The sequence below is a fragment of the Trichechus manatus genome, unplaced genomic scaffold, assembly GCF_000243295.1.
Source record: "Trichechus manatus latirostris isolate Lorelei unplaced genomic scaffold, TriManLat1.0 scaffold00062, whole genome shotgun sequence".
NCBI classification, from domain to species: Eukaryota; Metazoa; Chordata; class Mammalia; order Sirenia; family Trichechidae; genus Trichechus; species Trichechus manatus.
Window position 1 is genome coordinate 3,217,832 of NW_004443998.1, and position 17,523 is coordinate 3,235,354.

Below are 17,523 nucleotides of genomic sequence, written 5' to 3' on the forward strand. Positions count from 1 at the left end.
TGTGTGTGTGTGTGTGTGTGTGTGTGTGTGTGTGTGTGATATAGCCAGTGACCAACCAGCTACTGAAAAGGAATCATGTATTTCTCAACCAATAACGTCATAAACTGAACTTAGTGAACACCAGACAAAGTCTTCCTTTCCCATTACCCTCCTGTACTAGATTCTTCATCAAATGAGAAATTTTGTAATTTTTTATTAAACGTATCAGGGCAGCAACCCACATTTCTGAGCACCTATGGCAGCCCTGGTGGCGCAGTGGTTAAGCACCTGGCTGCTAACCAAAACGCTCCTTGGAAACCCTATGGGGCAGTTCCGCTGTGTCCTATAGGGTCACTATGAGTCGGAATTGACTTTTGATGGCAACAAGTTTTTTGGTTTTATGACAGAACCAAACCCTGGAAATACCAGGATGATTAAAGCAGTGTCTACCCTTGAAGAATTGCTTGATATCATTTCCAACAGTCATTTCAGAAATTCTACTCTGCTTTTGAGAATCAAATTTTTTAACTTAAAACATCTTTGCTTCTATTTCCTACACCAGAGTTCTGAAATGGTTGGCATTCTGTTTAAAACTTCTAAGCTTTAATTTGGGGATGAAGTGGAGTAGAGTTGTAGTCTATGGTAAAAATATTTTTGTAAATCATATGGAATTAAAGTTTGGTAGGTAGTACACACTGGTTTGTGAAGTCTTCTTCCATATTTTAAGGCAAAAGCAAAAGGATTCTAAAGTGATAAGCTTGTTCTACATTTTTCCCCAAAATGGTGATTTCTGATTGACTTCAAAAATAGGCTTTACTTTACCTACTCTGGGAAAGTTCTCATCAGATAAATTACCAGTATCTTTTCCTCCTACTTTTGTTCTGTCCAATTTAGGATATTTATTCAGTTAAATGACAGTATTAGTTATTCATTCTATGTCAGTGGTTTGAATTCCATGTCTTTGAATTACATCAAAGGAGGATTAACTGAGAGATTGAAGAATGGCTTCAAACGTCCCTGATCTGGCTAGTGTCAAGCGGGAGGGGGAAACTACTCCAACAGATCCTGTTGCCATCCATCTCCTCTCTTGAATGCTGAGAGCAAGCCTCGATGCCCCTAGGCTACCATGCAGTTCTGCTGTGGGCAGTCATAACAGACACATTGTTTCACGTGCCTCATCAAATCGTGGAATTTCAGAGATAAGAACACATTCTAGATCAGCTTTTGGTCCATTCCCACTTCACAGATAAGAGAACAGAGAGGAAAGGTAACTCTGAGTCGGCCCACGAAGACCCTGGTTGTCTGACTCCCAGGCCAATGATCTTTCCACTGAACCATATTTCCTTTTAGAGGTACTTCTATTACCTCTATTTAATCTGATCCATTCACTACTGAAAAGAGAATAGGCTCTGGAACCTGGGTTCAAATCACAGTTAGTTCAACTGTTTCCTGGATGTTTGATCTTGAGATTTCCTCCTGAGTAATATGGGGATAACAAGAGCTATTTCATTAGGGTTAAATGCAATTCATTACACTTACTCCTCAGTACAAAGTCAGTATACAATGAAAATTAACTCTTTCCAGGCTAAGTCCTTCAAAATGTGTTCTCGGAGTTTGTTGCTATGTGCAGTGTGTGAATAATGCTGGTCTAGCAGTTTCAGCAAACATATTCCAGTGTTTGAGTTTTTATAACTCATCCTAGAAATATAGTTTAGATATGGAGAAGCCTGGTTCCACTGAAAACCTGGGAAACACGCCAGATACATTTATCTGACCCTTCTTTAGCTGAAAGGAAACTTTCAGAGTGTAAGTTTGATAGAGAATTCAAAAACAAGAGCTAACTTACTCCTTTTTCCAAAAAATATAGCCAACTCTTTGATATTTCTGCTAGCTATAAAAAAAGAAATCAAAGCCATATTCCATTTTTATTTTTAAAAGGCAAACTTATCTCTAAACAAAAAGTACATAATGGAATAGATTATGTATAAGTGGAATCCTGGGGGATGGATGATAAGTATCTAGTCTCCCTAGGCCAACCAGGAAGAATTGCGTGTTTCTCAGATCCAGTATAGACATTTAGAAAAAGAGACACATTTATCAACTGATAGCAGAGCAACATGGGGCATTATCATAGCCCCCCTTCACCTGATTCCGCGACTTCCTCCACCCCTGCTGAACTCTGAGCCTATTCAATTTGATTATTCCCTCTGGGTTCCAAATCCTCATCAACTTCCTCCCACCATATTTGAGAATGAAAGAGACCAGTTACTCCCATTTTGTACAGGTCTGTAAAGAGCATCTCTTTGTAGATTTACCAGAGCTCTTTAGATTTGTTAAAGGATTTGTTCTACCCCCAGGTTGGAGAATTGTTTTGACTAGATTGCAAGTGCTTGCATTTCTAGGGCTGGACGTCTTATGTGGTCTTGTTAAAGAGACTGGCAGTTGATCTTGGATTGCCCATCCAGTCCCTGAAGAAGGTATAGATAACTCAGCTGTGGAGTCAGATTCAAACCCTTAGACAATGGGACTTTGAGGGAAGTCCTATGGTTTTGTGAAAAAAAAAAACATGAGTCTTGCACTTTAATGAACGTGGATCCAAATCCTGGTTCTGCGTCTTGCTTAGTTAAGTCACTTAACTCTGAACGTCAATTTCCTCGTAAGTGAAAATAGAGATAATAATAGGTAATTCATAATAGATAATTATGAGGATTAAAAGATAATTATGTCAAACATCTAACAGAGTAATCAGTACCAATGCAAACACTAAATAAATACTAGTTTATTCCATGACTCAACCTGCTCTAGTATTTTAAACAATTCACACATATATGCACACACACCAAAAAAAAAAAAAAAAAAAACCTAAAATCTGATTTTAAGTTTTGATGATGGTTTTGCTTGATTTAGAATTTCCCACTAGACTTTTAAATACTGTTATAAAATTATAATAAGAACTCCTTTCTGAAATTTTATTAAGTCATTTACCAGTATTTCTAATTGTTTTTAACCCATAACAAAATGTTAATTGGTATACTTTTTAGATAGCTAGTTTTTTTAGCACTTTATAACAATAACACAAATAAAGAAGAATTTATAATTCAAAACAAATAAAGAAGAATGTCTTTCTTTACCAAGATCGTAAGTATTTCAGGCATATGGAGTATGGCTAAAATACAAATGGCTAAACTAAGGAAGAATTTCTACATTAACAAATGGTTATGTCTCTAATACTGATGGATGACAATGTGGAGTTTTTAATTAAAAGTGCATATAAAATTTCAACATGAGAATGAACACTGTATCGTTACTATGGTAATTTCTAATTATTTTTATGGGAAGAGCCTACTGGTTTTATCTTTGTTCTTCCAGAAGGAATGAGAAACAATGTAATAAGGTGTCATTTTTACGTTTGAGGGAAGCTTAACTTACAAATATTTATTGAGCATGTTCTCTATGCAAGGAATTATGATAGGTGCTAGATGCACAAAGATTTTAGAGAGAGAGACCATGTGCCTTCTAATGCTGGTCAGCAGAACAGAGAGAAAAATACTAACAGAGTGGGAGCCAGGTTTCTCACTGTTGGGAGTGGGAGTTTATACAGAAGCAAGAGGAGGAGGCTGGAATGATCCATGTGGACTGGAGACGTCAGTATGAATTCATATTTAGCTTAACATAGATATGGATGGTTACATATAGAAATATTTAGATATGTGTATATACACAGGTTAGTATTCAGACGTATATTTCCTAACTCTGTCGGTCAAGAAGGACTGGAAGCAGTGAGTGCTCCTAGAACCCAGATTTTGGTTTCTAGAGTCATTTTCCAGTAAAAGGAGCTAGGGCTCCTTGGAGAAAGGGCTGATTCTGGGATTAGGACAGGAAATATACAAGATGAGCCTGGAGCATACTGCAGTGCCAGCAAGTACGGAAGTGCTAAAACAACAACAACAAAGAAAGAACCACCACGGACACACAATGATGTCAAAGAGACACAAGTGTCAAATGAAAGAACTCTCAATGGCCAAAGCTGGAACAATTTGAGCAACAGAATAAGTAGTATTGGATTATTACCCAAGATAGACAATAAATATCCAGGAGTCCATACTGATATAAATAAATGACTGAATAAATAAATAAACGAGGGATAAGATAAATTTTCTATGCAGAAGAGTTCCAAATAATTTATATAGATACTCCACCCTTGAGGAGGGGGAGCATAATTCCCCACTCCTTAAGTGTGGGCTATGTGTAGTGACTTCCTTCCAAAGAATAAAGTGTGGAAGGGGGAAAATAACTCTACTTTGGAAACTCCTGACAAATATTACCTCAGCCAGGTGATCAAGGTCAACATCAATTGTGATGAGTCTGCTGACCCGTAATATGATGTGAAGAAAATGTCATTGCACCTCTCTGGTCTTCCCAAAAACCCATGACCCTAGTCTAATCATGAGAAAAGGTTCAGATAAATTCCGATTGAAGGAAAAATACTTGTCTAGAAACCCTGGGTGGTGTAGTGGTTAAGAGCTCAGCTGCTAACCAAAAGGGCGGCAGTGAGAATCCACCAGCTGCTCCTTGGAAACCCTATGGGGCAGTTCTACTCTGTCCTATAGGGTCGCAATGAGTCGGAATCAACTCAACGGCAACAGGCTTGGTTTTTGGTTTAGTACGTTACAGAAATGTCAAGGTCATCAAACACAAGGAAAGTCTGAGAAACTGTTGCAGCCAACAGCAGACTAAGGAGACATGAAAGCTAAATGTAGTATGGATCCTTGATTAGATCCTGGAACAGAAAAAAGGCTATTAGACAAAAATAAGGAAGTCTGAATAAAGTACGTGCTTTAGTTAGTAATAATATATTGATATTGGTTCATTAATGGTAACAAGTGTACTGTGCTAACATAAGATGGTAATAATAAGAAAAACTGGGTGCAGGGTGTATGGGAATTTTCTGTACTATTGTCACAATTTTTCTGTAAATATAAAAGTTTTCTAAAATATAAAGGTTTATTTTAAAAGTACTAACAGAAGTTTTTAATATGATGTAGTGAACACAGGAACCCTGGTGGCACAGTGTTTAAAGCATTCAGCTGCTAACCAAAAGGCTGATGGTTCAAATCCAACAGCTGCTCTGTGGGAGAAAGCTGTGGAGTCTGCCTCCTTAAAGATGACAGCCTTGGAAACCCTATGGGGCAGTTCTCCTCTGTCCTGTAGGGTCACTATGAGTCGGAATCGACTTGATGGCAGTGGGTAGTGAACATAGTGGAGGAATAAAGGCATATGAATGGCGTTGTGGGAGAAAAGTGGCAGGGGAGAAAGAGAATTCCAAAATGATCCTTAAAGAGTTTGACTCAAAAAGCAGACCGAATGTTCTTGTATTTTTGAATCATGTCTTTGAACTTATCCGTCTGTTTAATGTGTACATATCTGATATTTTTAGCATGCAGTACATTATATTGTACAATTATTGATGTTCATCTCCCCTTCAGCCTCTAGAAAGACCAAACCAAATTCTTTGTTCTTGAGAATAAGAAATCACCATCTACCAAAGGTAAAAGATATGACCATCAGATTTAGTCAAATATGGAAAACATTCTATACTTAGCAAAGCATGCCTTCCTCCTTCCTCAACATTTAGTCTAGGGAGAAAAAAAGCCCTTAGGAATCAATTCTATAAGTAAAAAATTATCTTAAATGCCCAAGATTCACTAAACTTATTACCTAGAATTACTGTGAACATTCATGCCTTTTATGATTTTGTTCAGGGTGTTCCCTACACGTAAAATGCTTGTCTCCCTCAAGCTTTTTTAAGTTCAAAATCTTGGTTATCTTTCAAGCTCCACCTCAAACACCTCCTTCTCCACGAAGCCTCACCTTACTCCCTGATCAGCATGAGTTCCTTATTTCTCTGAGTGGTGATAGTTGGGTGTCCCTCCATGCCTCATGGACTTAACTGATAACCGATGTTTATGGAGGTTTCTCCCGCTTGGCTGTAAGCTTCTTAAGAGCAGGGTCAGCATCATGGCCCCATTGTTCTCAGCACAGTGTCTGACATTCATTCATTTGTTCAACAACCATTTATTGCATGCCTACCGTTGGATACCATGGAATGGATAGGAGGGACAAAAATACAGAGGAAATTTTAACAGCTGGATGTTACTATTGTAGGGAAAACTTTCCAACCCAGGAAAGTGCTGACAAAAATGAGGCAGCAACTATTGATACAGGTCAGATTTACTGAAAACATTAACAGCAGCCTTGTATCAAAGACCTGACTTATTTTTATAGCCAGTGTATATGCTTCTAAGTTAAGGATCTCTCTCTTCTACCACTTTGCCCATTTTATGTAACCTATCAAGCTACTTCTTATTCTTAGCAAAGAACTTGCTCCCTTTGTAACCTTCTGTTAAAGGGAAACATTGCTTTCCCAATGTATACATTGTTTTGTCGTTGTTAGTTGCCATCCAGTTGGCTCTGCGTTATGGTGACCTTACCTATAACAGAAAACGACCTTATGTGTAACAGAACAAAACGTTGCCTAGTTCTGCGACTTCTCCGCGGTCTTTGATACGCTTGTGCCCATTGTTGAGGCTATTGTGTCACCTTACACCTAGTTTATTTAAAATACAATTTTAGTTGTGTGTGTGCTATTCTGGAATACTTGGTTTTCTATTTCTTCGGTTTAGATTAATTTAAATTCAAATTTTCAAAACATCAGGGCCAAATATTTAAAATATTACCAAAACACCAAAATTGTCATCAAACACAATTTCTGATAGGACAATTTTAAGCCTATATTGCACTTTGTACTATTCTTTCAGATCTTTCTTTCTCAGCACTGGGCCTCCTGGTCTTTTCGTTGAGTTTTCAAATGCCCTTTACACTCTCATTCACCTATAGAATGCAGAAACTATTTTTAATTTTCATGCAAGGACATTGACTGCTCAACCCAAAATTCTTTGTAAATTGCCAAAAAAAGAAATTGATTTCACAAAAACTAGTCTTCTTCTATACCAATGTTTGGGAATTGCAGAGAACTATTAATTGTTAGAAGCCCTGGTGGTGCAGTGGTTAAGAGCTCAACTGTAAATCTAAAGGTTGGTAGTTTGGATCCATCAGCTGCTCCTTGGAAGCCCTGTAGGACAGTTATACTCTGTCCTATAGGGTCGCTAGGAGTCAGAATTGACTCGATGGCAACAGGTATTTTTTTTTATATTAATTATTAAAGCTTCTAACTGAAGGTCAGCTGTTCAAAACCACCAGCTACTCTGTGGGAGAAAGATGTGGCAGTCTGCTTCTGTAACATTTACAGCCTTGGAAACCCAATGGGGCAGTTCTACTCTGTCTTATCTTCTATCCTCTGGGGGATGCAGAGGACCAACTCTGCTGCCATGATTCAGATCCTCATCAACTTTTAATAAACTCTCATCCATTTCCATTTTTAAGACTATGGCATACTGAATCTACTCATTTTCCAAATATTTCATTAAAAAAAATCAGATTAATTCTGAAACAGTAAATACCCCACGAGCTCTCAAGATGACTCTGCAGATTTAAAATCCCGAGTATGGTAGATTGTAAAATACCCCAATGTGACGTCAGCTCAGCTGAGTTCAGACTTTACCTCTGCCATCCCTGAGCATCATGCATCTGTTCAGGCAATATGTATGGCGTGTCTGTTGTGTGCCAGGGCCAAGGGTATAAGGGTAAACAAGTCAGCTACAGTCCTTGCTTCTCTGGGTTGATTTTGTAACACCCAGCTTGTAAAAATTCAATGCAATCAAGTGTGTAAAGCACCTGGCAGTCCATCAGTGCTAGCTAGTATTCTCCGGTATGTTTGGTCTCAGTCTACATTTGCTTCATTCATTCATTCTTGATAGTCTCTACATATGGCTCCTCGCTGCCTCTGCTCTCCCCAACCCCCGTTTCTTGTCCCTAAAGGACGATCTCCGAAGTTTCCCTGCTGAAGCTTTTCATGTTGACCTGACCTGTTCAACCATACCAGGCCAGTTTACTGGAAACCACACCTCTGGCCAGAGTTATCCTGGAGGCTGTTAGTAGGGCCCAGGCACAAAAAACAGAACAACGCCCACTGTTCTCAGTAGACCATCTACTGCCCATAAAACGTCTGGGCTTCCTCCTTCCATTTGTTGATTCTTCCCAGGTTATTAATTCAAGGTACCCAAACAAATTAAAATGGCATGCTATCTCCTTTTTTATTGGTGAAAGCTTTTTCCTTCCATGTGCACTGTTTGAAGATTCCTCTTGTGATGTTAATTAAAACGAGAGAAATGGATGGCTGTTGTGGTTAGGTGCCATTGAGTCAGCTTTGACTCTTGGTGACCTTATGTATAGTAGAACAAAATGTGGCCTGGTCCTGTGCCATCCTCACAATCACTGCTACGTTTGAGCCCATTGTTGCAGCCACTGTCTCAATCCATCTCATTGAAGGTCTTCCCGTTTTTTGCTGACCCTCTGCTTTATCAAGCATGTGTCCTTCTCCAGGGACTGGTCCCCCCTGACAACATGTCCAAAGTATGTGAGATGAAGTCTCGCCATCCTTGCTTCCAAGAAGCACTCTGGCTGTGCTTCCTCTGGGACAGATTTGTTCGTTCTTCTGGCAGTCCATGGTATATTCAATATTTTTCACCAACTACGTCCTGTTTAAAACATCTTAATTTGAATATACTTTCCATGAAATGGTTCTACTCCCCAATGTACAGTGTGTTGGAATTGCTAGTTCATAGCCTACAACTGAAGAATGTGTTTCTAAAGGTACACATGTGTTGAAGTATAAAGTGTAACTCTGGAGATGATCTAATGTTTAATGCTGTGTGCGTTCGTTTCTAGGTGCTCTTAGAAGTTGTGTAGCAAAATTGTTCTTCACCTGCTCCCTGAAGGGCCGTTACTGCCTGTACAGTAAATCCAGTTTTATTCTCTTCAGCCAAGAACCTCAGCCATGGATCCAGATCATGTTTCTATTTCAACAGGTGTGTGCAATTCAGTGCATCATGGCCCCTTAATGAACTGGGGTGTGAGTTTATAATCATTTTTTACTCATTTATTAATTCTTTGGGCAGAGTTGATAAGTAGATAATAGCAATACAAACACATTTTATTAATAATTTTTTAACATAAATGTTGTACATTTAGGATATTTTCCTTATCCTGGATTAGTAATCAGTAGGCCAAACCTAGTTGTATCTTGAATATCTTTAGCTTTAAGAAATAAGAACGGAAGACAAAATACATTTTGGTTTAAAAAAAACAGAACAGTTTATTTGGGGGCATAGCGTCCGTATGTAGAGCTAACCTTTGTTTCTCTGGAGTTCTCCCATCTCCAACTGATTTTAGTGTCAACACATTCTTTTTGACATTGTTAGCTATAGGAATGATACTTTTTTTCCCCCTGAGAATAAATGTACATAGGTGAAATTATGTAAAGAGGAACTGTCAATCTTAACAGTGAAGAATTTTATCCAAAGATGTTAACATCACATGAGATTTTTGTTTGGAAATACTTTCCTTGAATATATTAAATTTTCACCTAATATTTGAATATGGATTAGAAAATGTTAGTGACAGAAGGGACCTTGACATCATTTTTATAGACTGAAGCTGGGAGGGCAGACTCAGATCATCTGACTCCTGATTCAGCGGTCTGTTCACCATTGCACTTGTGTTAAAATGTAAAAGGAGGGGAAGGCCCCTGGGTGGCGCAAATGTTTTGCGCTCAACTCGTAACTAAAAGGTTGGCTGTTTGAACCCACCCAACAGCACTGCAGAAGAAACAGGCCTGGCGACCTGCTTCTGTACAGATTACAGCCAAGAAAACGCTATGGAGCAGTTCTACTCTGTAACACATGGGGTCTCCTAAGTCACAAATTAACAAAATCAACAACATAAAAATAAAATGAGTGAAACAGAGAGAGCAGAGACAGAAAAAACAGAGTACAAATGTTATGATATGGTTGAAAATTAAGCCAAGTGATAAGATAGCATACTTACTTCTATGAATAAAACATTTCTGTAACATCCCCTACAAAAGTCACTGACTAGATAGTTATATTTCTTTACAAAGTAAAGCCAGGCTTTTTAAGAAAAATAAAGGATTTTAATAATGAATACATAATCATAAAGTGGAACTATAGTAATTAAGGAAAAAGACAGGGTAGACATGCCTTAGGATACCCTTTTTCCTATACTAAATCTTCTTAAGAACATGGAATACATCAAGCAGAGAACAACTCACGTTTTGATGTGAATCAAATTGTATATGAATGTGAAGAACAGCATTGATTTTTCTTCCTTTGCTCGAAATAGTGAGCTTATTTTTCTTGTACTTTACTCATATTTTTCAAGTAGTTTTCAACAATGATTCTGTATTTGGTTTCATCTCTTGCTTTGTTCTTAACAGTTGTCAGTTTTCTTAAAGAAAACTGGATTTTTTCCCCCTTCAGTCTTAGTTGATTGACTTACTCTGGTTGTTTGTCTCTTTCTTTAAGCAAAATCACCGAAGAACTTTTGTCTGTGTTATTTGTCTTCTTTGTTCATTTTGCTGTAATAGCTTCTTTCTTTTCCTACACCTTTGAAATTGTGCGATCTTCTGGGTGGATCCTGACGTGGGGTAATAAAATCAAATCTTTGACTTGCTTACAAACCCACCACTAACGTGTATGCTGGGCCAGGCTCTCTTCTCTGTCAGTTTAATACACTTAACACATTCATGGCGTCCTCAGACTCACAGATTCCGGTCTAAATGCTCCTCTCTGAATTGATGGTTCATTAAATCAGGTCTGCTCTCCTGTGAAAGAAAAATCATGTGCCGTATAAGCTTCTGATGATAATCAAGAAATTCCAAAATGTGGCCACATTATTGGTTGCATAATCTAATCTACCTGTCACTGGCTCTCACACTTTTTAAATCTGTGGACCCTTTACTCAAAACTTAAGATCGTCTGGTCCCACTAAATATAAGAGACAGCTCATTTTAATGGTAATAATGAGATTTTTCTGAATTTTTTTATGTGTAATGTTACAGAAGTATAAAAGGGAAAAATTATTAATTTTCATTGACTAAATAAAAATTTTGCACACACAGACACCTAGAGTCTTATAAGTTATAATACCTGAACAATCATTGACATATTAAATGTGGTTTTATAAACCAATCTCATTATTTGATTGTACCTCATTCAAAAAGGAATCATATATGATGAACATATATGAAGGACATTTTATATCCTTCTATAGATGTTTTATATCTTTTTATAAAACTATTCCCTTTAATTGGAAGGACTTTCACATTTTATTAAACACACCATTGATTAGTAAACACACAAACAAAAGTTTAAATCTTCCTTTGAAAAACTGGACTTCATGGACTTCAGTGAAATAGGTGTAAATGTGATTTTCTTTGCATTGACAATCTTATTGTCCAAATCTTAGAGAAATTATCTTAAAAGCTCTAAGAATTTATTTATTTTATTATTAGATACCATCGGGTCGATTCCAACTCATAGCAACCCTATAGGATAGAGTAGAACGGCCCCATAGGGTTTCCAAGGAGCAGCTGGTGGATTTGAACTGCCGACCTTTTGGTTAGTAGTCAAGCTCTTAACCACTACTTGGTTACCTAGTGCTGCTGTAACAAATACCACAGGTGGATGCTTTAACAAAGAGAAATTTATTCTCTCACAGTCTAGGAGACTGGAAGTCCGAATTCAGGGTACCATCTCCAGGGGAAGTCTTTCTTTCTCTGTTGGCTCTGGAGAAAGATCTTTGTCATCAGTCTTCCCTGGTCTAGGAGTTTTTCAGTGCAGGGACCTCAGGTCCAAAGGAAGCATGCTTCTAGCTCTGCTTTCTTGGTGGTGTCAGGTCCCTATGCCTCTCTACTGGCTTCTCTCTTTTATATCTCAGAAGAGATTGGCTTAAGACAAAACCTATAGATTGAGTCCTGTGTCATTAATAACATAACTGCCTCTAATCCTACTCATTAACATCATAGAGGTAGGATTTACAACACATAGGAAAATCACATCAGATGACAAAATCGTGGACAATCACACAGTACTGGGAATCACGAGTAGCCAAGTTGGCACACGTTTTTTGGGAACACAATTCAATGCTAACAGTGACCCTATGTACAACAGAATGTAACACTGCCTGGTCCTGAGCCACCCTCACTATCATTGCTATGTTTGAGCCCATTGTTGCAGCCACTGTATCACTCCATCTCGTTGAGGGTCTTTCCTTTGCTCTAAGAATAGTCACTCATTATACATTTTAGGATTAAAATGTTTTTGCTCCCCCCCACACAATGACCCACATTGTTCATATTTGAGTAATTGCATAATGAATTCTTAGCTATTTAATTTCCATTTTACATGATCTACCCTGTACTAGCAGATGATATTTTTGTGCCCTCCTTTTAATTTTATGCTTTCATTCCCAGATCTTTGATGAAATAAATATGAATATTTATATAAACAATTTTCCAATTAAGTAACATTCTTGGGAATTCATCTTGGTAGATAATATATTACAAAGTTTAGGCATATTTATAGAGAATAATATCAACTGTCTTGAAAATCCTGCTGAATAATTTTAATTTTCTGTTAAAAAATAATAGCCTGAAATGTATCGTATGTTTGATCTTTAAGATGCATTTCTTTGTCCTTTCATTTAAATTTAAACCATGTTAAGGTTTGTTATGGATTTAATTGTGTCCCCTGCCCCCACCAAAAAAAAAGTGTGTCAGCCTGGCTAGGCCATGGTTCCCAATATTGTGTGATTGTCCACCATTTTGTGATCCGATGTGATTTTCCTATGTGTTGTAAATCCTACCTCTATGATGTTAATGAGGCAGGATGAGAGACTTTTATGTTAAAGAGGCAGGACTCAATCTACAAGATTAGGTTGTGTTTTAAATCAATCTCTTTTGACATACAAAAGAGAGATGAGAGCAGAGAGACAAGGGGACCCTCTACCACCAAGAAACAAGAGCCAGGAAAATAGCACATCCTTTTGGACCCAGGGTTCCTGGGTTGAGAAGCCCCTAGACCAGGGGAAGACTGATGACAAGGACCTTCCCCAAGAGCTGACACAGAGAGAAAGCCTTCCCCTGGAGCTGCCACCCTGAATTTGGACTTCTAGCCTCCCAGACTGTGAGAGAATAAGTTTCTGTTTGTTAAAACCATTCACTTGCGGTATTTCTGTTATAGCGGCACTAGATGACTAAGACAAGGTTCAAACCAAGCCTCAATAGTGCCTTGCAGTCTGTCAGACATTACTGCAACAAGAGGTAACGTGTTATGTTTTTCTTGTTCATCCCCTCTCAGAGCCTGTTTCCAGAGCCCCTGTCCATACAGAGTCATTCTGTGCAATTTCTCAGAGCTCTGTGGGAGAAGACACAAGCAGGGGGTGCTCAGAGCTTTGAAACAGCGATAATGGAGTCCACATTTCCACACCAGAAGGTAAATGTTTTTTTCCTATTATTGTCAGTGGCTGTGAAGTTGACTCTGATTCATGGTGCCTCCGTGTGCGATAGAACAAAATGTTGTCTGGTCCTGTGCCATTTTCACAATGGTTGGTATGCCTAAGTCCATTGTTACAGCCACTGGGTATTTTGAGTGACTTCCCATCTAGGGGGCTCATCTTCCAGCACCATATCAGACAATATTCTGTTGTGATCCACAGGGTTTTCATTGGCTGCTTTTCGAAAGTAGATTGCTGGGCCTTTCTTCCTAGTCTGTCTTAGTCTGGAAGCTCCACTGAAACCTGTTCAGCATCACAACAACATGATGCCTCCACTGACAGATGGGTGGTGGCTGCATATGAGGTGCATTAACCAGGAATGGGTGGGGAGAATTCTACCACCGAGCCGTCACTACCCCCCGTACAGTGAGAAAAACCCATTGCCGTCGAGTCAATTCTGACTCATAGCGGCCCTTTAGGACAGAGTAGAACTGCCCCCACAGGATTTCCAAGAAGCAGCTGGTGGATTTCAACTGCCCATCTTTTGGTTAGCAGCCTAATGCTTAACCACAGCACCACCAGGGCCCCAGTAATGAGAAGAGAGAAGGTTTATTCTTGATCTCTTCTTAGTAAACATTACCAGCTTCTCTTTTTAAGCTCTTCACATCGTCAGGTCTCGTCAGAGACCCTGATTATTCTTAGTTTGCCTTCAAGAAAGTAGAACAATAACTATTGATGCTTACTGAGCAAATCTCAGATGTTCCGAGATTATATGGCCGTGGTTTCTGTCCTTGACTTTACTGTTGAGAAAGGGAACAAACATCCCAATATTAGTAAATTCAAAGTACAAACAAGCAGCAAATGAATGAATCAAAACCTATGGTATAGTGAAACTTAATACTTCTTAAGTGCGGAAAGATTGTAAAAGGATGAGAAATGGGTGTGATTAACGAGAAGTGTATTTACAGTGGTTTGTAAGGCAACTATTGCATCACGTTCTTTTGGCTTTGGTCTAAGAATTAGACGTGCGGTATTAAAAATAAAAGAAACACCGCCGTTGCATCGGTGTAAAGTAAAACACAATTCTTTGCATATTTCATTCGAATTTTAAACTGTTGCATCCTGTTTAAAGACAATGCCTCAAATCCTTGTAACTGTTTCATTGTGGACTGTATTTTAACTGCAGGCAACTAGTAAATTAAAACTTGGCAGGCTGCAGCAAGTCCTAAGAGAGAAAATTTTTTAAAAACTTTGGCAAGCCAGTTTTGCGAATGCTCACAAGTGTGCTTATTCATGTTTCTTCTATTGTACACCAATGAATATTCCTCTAGGAATTTTTTTTAGGGAAAAATTAACTGTAAATCAAATGTTTTGAAGTTTTTAAAGTTTTATAATTTGGTTTTTTCATGAATAACGGGAAAAAGCTTTGATATCTGGAATGTGCATTATGCAGCAAAGTTATCTGCCCAGATATTTCTCAATCAAGTTGATTTTCTTCTATTTTTTATGAAGTGTTCTTCGTAAAAATAGCTGAGAATGGTTCAATGTATCCTTTGGACATATTGAAATCAAACCTCCATTTGTTCATATATATACATGAGTGATTTGAAAGTGATGGACTTGTGTGTGTCTGTGGGCTGTAGTGAAGTTATACCGCAGCCAAATGGATCGAGATACTCAAGGAAGAAGAAAGAAACTCTTGAGAAAACACTTGAGTCTGTAGACTATACATCTGAAGTCTGTTATTATAATTGTTTTTTAATGGAATCTTGGAATTTTAGAACTAAAAATCATCATTAAGATATCTCTATGAAATTACAAACTGCTGGAGGCAGGGATTATGCCATATTTATCATTGTATTGCCAGTGTCGACACAGTGCCTGGCACATGGTAGGCTCTCAATAAATGATGGGTAACCACCGAGTAAATAAATTCTGTCATTGTCCAGATGTTAAGACTGGAAGCAAGGGGCCCTGTTGAAGATCACATAGCTAGTCGGTGGCAGAGCTAGGGCCAGGGCACATGCCATGGTGACATTAAGACCGTCACCGATACATCTGTTTCTTCTCTCCTCTGGTCATATGCAAGGATCACATTTATCTGCCTCTTGAGGTAAGGCATGACCATGTGACCTGACTCAGCCAATGGAATGGGACTTGCAGGTGGAAGTGTTTAAAAGCCAGTGCCCAATCCTCCGTGCCCCTGCCCTTCCCCTACCGTGGTGGTTTTAGAAGCAGATATTGCCACTGAGTTGCCCGTAAGATGGAAACAGCTTGGAATTCTGAGCCATCACATGAAGGACTGCTGCTCAGGAGAGCCAACCAGACCCAGCACACACTTTGCGTGAGGAAGAAAAATCTTTTGTCGTGCTAAGCCACTGAAGTTTTAGTGTTAGTTATTGTCTTAGTTATCTAGTGCCTGTAACAGAAATACCACAGGTGGATGGCTTGAATAAACAGAAATTTATTTCTCACAGTTTAGGAGGCTAAAAGTTCGAATTCAGAATGCTGGCTCAAGAGGAAGGCTTTCTCTCTCTGTTGACTCTGGAGGAAGGTCCTTGTCTCTTCAGCTTCTGCCTCCTGGTTCCTTGGAGATCTCCATGTGTCTCGCCAGCTATCTTACCCCATCTCTCTCTCTGCTCGCTTGTTTAATCTTTTCTATATCTCAAAGGAGATTGACTCAAGATACACCTTACACTAATCCTGCCTCATTAATGTAGCAAATACAACCCATTCCCAAATGGGATTATAACCACAGGCATAGAAGTTATAATTTACAACACATATTTTTTGGGGACTTATTTCAGTCTATAACATTCTACCCGTTGGCCCCCCAAATATCATGTCCTTGCCACATGCAAAACACATTCACCCCATCACATCATCCCAAAGTCTTAAATCAACTCCAAGTCCAAAATCTCATCCTCTGAATCCTCTGAATTTAGTGAGACTTGAGACGTATTCCATCCTGGGGCAAAATTCTTCTTCATCTGTGAACCTGTGAAATCTAGAATACAACTTATCTGTTTCCAAAGTACAGTGGTAGAACAGGCACAAGGTAGACATTTCCATTACAAATGGGAGGAATGGGGGGAAAGAAGAGATAACAGGCACCCAGCAAGTCCAAAACTCAGCCGAACAAATTACGTTAGCTCTCAATGATTGAAAATATTCCTCTCTTCTCAGAGACCATCTGGGCAACGGCTCTGCTCTCCAGACTCTTGGTGTGGGCCAACCCTATGAATTCCAGGTGGAGGCTACTTGGCACTGGGCTTCAGCTCTACCTTCCAGGCCCTCTGAGATGGCAACTCTGCTCCCTTGGCTTTGGGTGGCCCCATTCTCCTACTCCATCTGAGTGGCAACCCCACCCCTTCGACCCTGGCGGGCCCTGTTCTTCTGCCTGTTGGACATGGCAGCCCCACCCCTCTCAGCTTTGGATGGCAGCGCCATCCCTTTGGCTCACGTTAACGGCAGCCTCACACTCCGAAACTGAGTTGGCGAATAGCCGATTCTTTGAAACCTGGAAGTCTGTGGCCCCACGCTTTGAGATCTAAGGGACCACAGCCCACCCTTTGAAACCAAGAGGGCCCTGCTTCCCATGCTCCTTCCAACAGTTCAGCTAATATCTGAGCTGCTCCAGGGATAGTCCTTTTCTTTTCTTGGAGGACAACAGATGTAGCTTCTTTGGCCTGTTTCTTGTCTGTGGAATTCCAAGAGACATACAGTGTTCTCTCCTTTCCTTCTTTCTCTGTCCCCTTCAGTCTAAATGATGGGTTTTGGTAGTTGGTTACGTACATCAGTCACAGGCTTAATCTTTTTAACAAAAGATTGTATAGCCATGTCTTTGGTGAACATTCTAGAACATGTGTTCTTAATTTGTACAACAGAATTTTCCAAATCTTTAAGTTCTGGTTTCATTTTGCACAGTTCATTTTTGAGTTCATCTCTTTCCTCTTGCTTTTTTCTATAAGCATCAAGGAGAAACCACATGGCCCTTTAAGAACTTGCTTAGAAATCTCCTCAGCCAGCTATCCAAGTTCATCACCTACAGGTTCTACCTTCCAGCAAACA

At 39.1% G+C, this 17,523-nt stretch overlaps 1 protein-coding gene across 2 annotated transcripts in view; it reads left to right on the forward strand.

Annotated features, from left to right (window-relative positions):
* VEPH1 (ventricular zone expressed PH domain containing 1) overlaps nt 1–17,523 on the forward strand; it is a 250,983-nt gene that overhangs the window by 169,133 nt on the left and 64,327 nt on the right. The window contains exons 9-10 of one of the 2 annotated variants that reach the window (XM_004379163.1): nt 8,827–8,966; nt 13,317–13,451. In XM_004379163.1, the coding sequence (XP_004379220.1) occupies nt 8,827–8,966; nt 13,317–13,451 (275 nt within the window). The remainder of the gene's footprint in view (nt 1–8,826; nt 8,967–13,316; nt 13,452–17,523) is intronic. The other variant, XM_004379164.1, reaches the window with a different exon arrangement.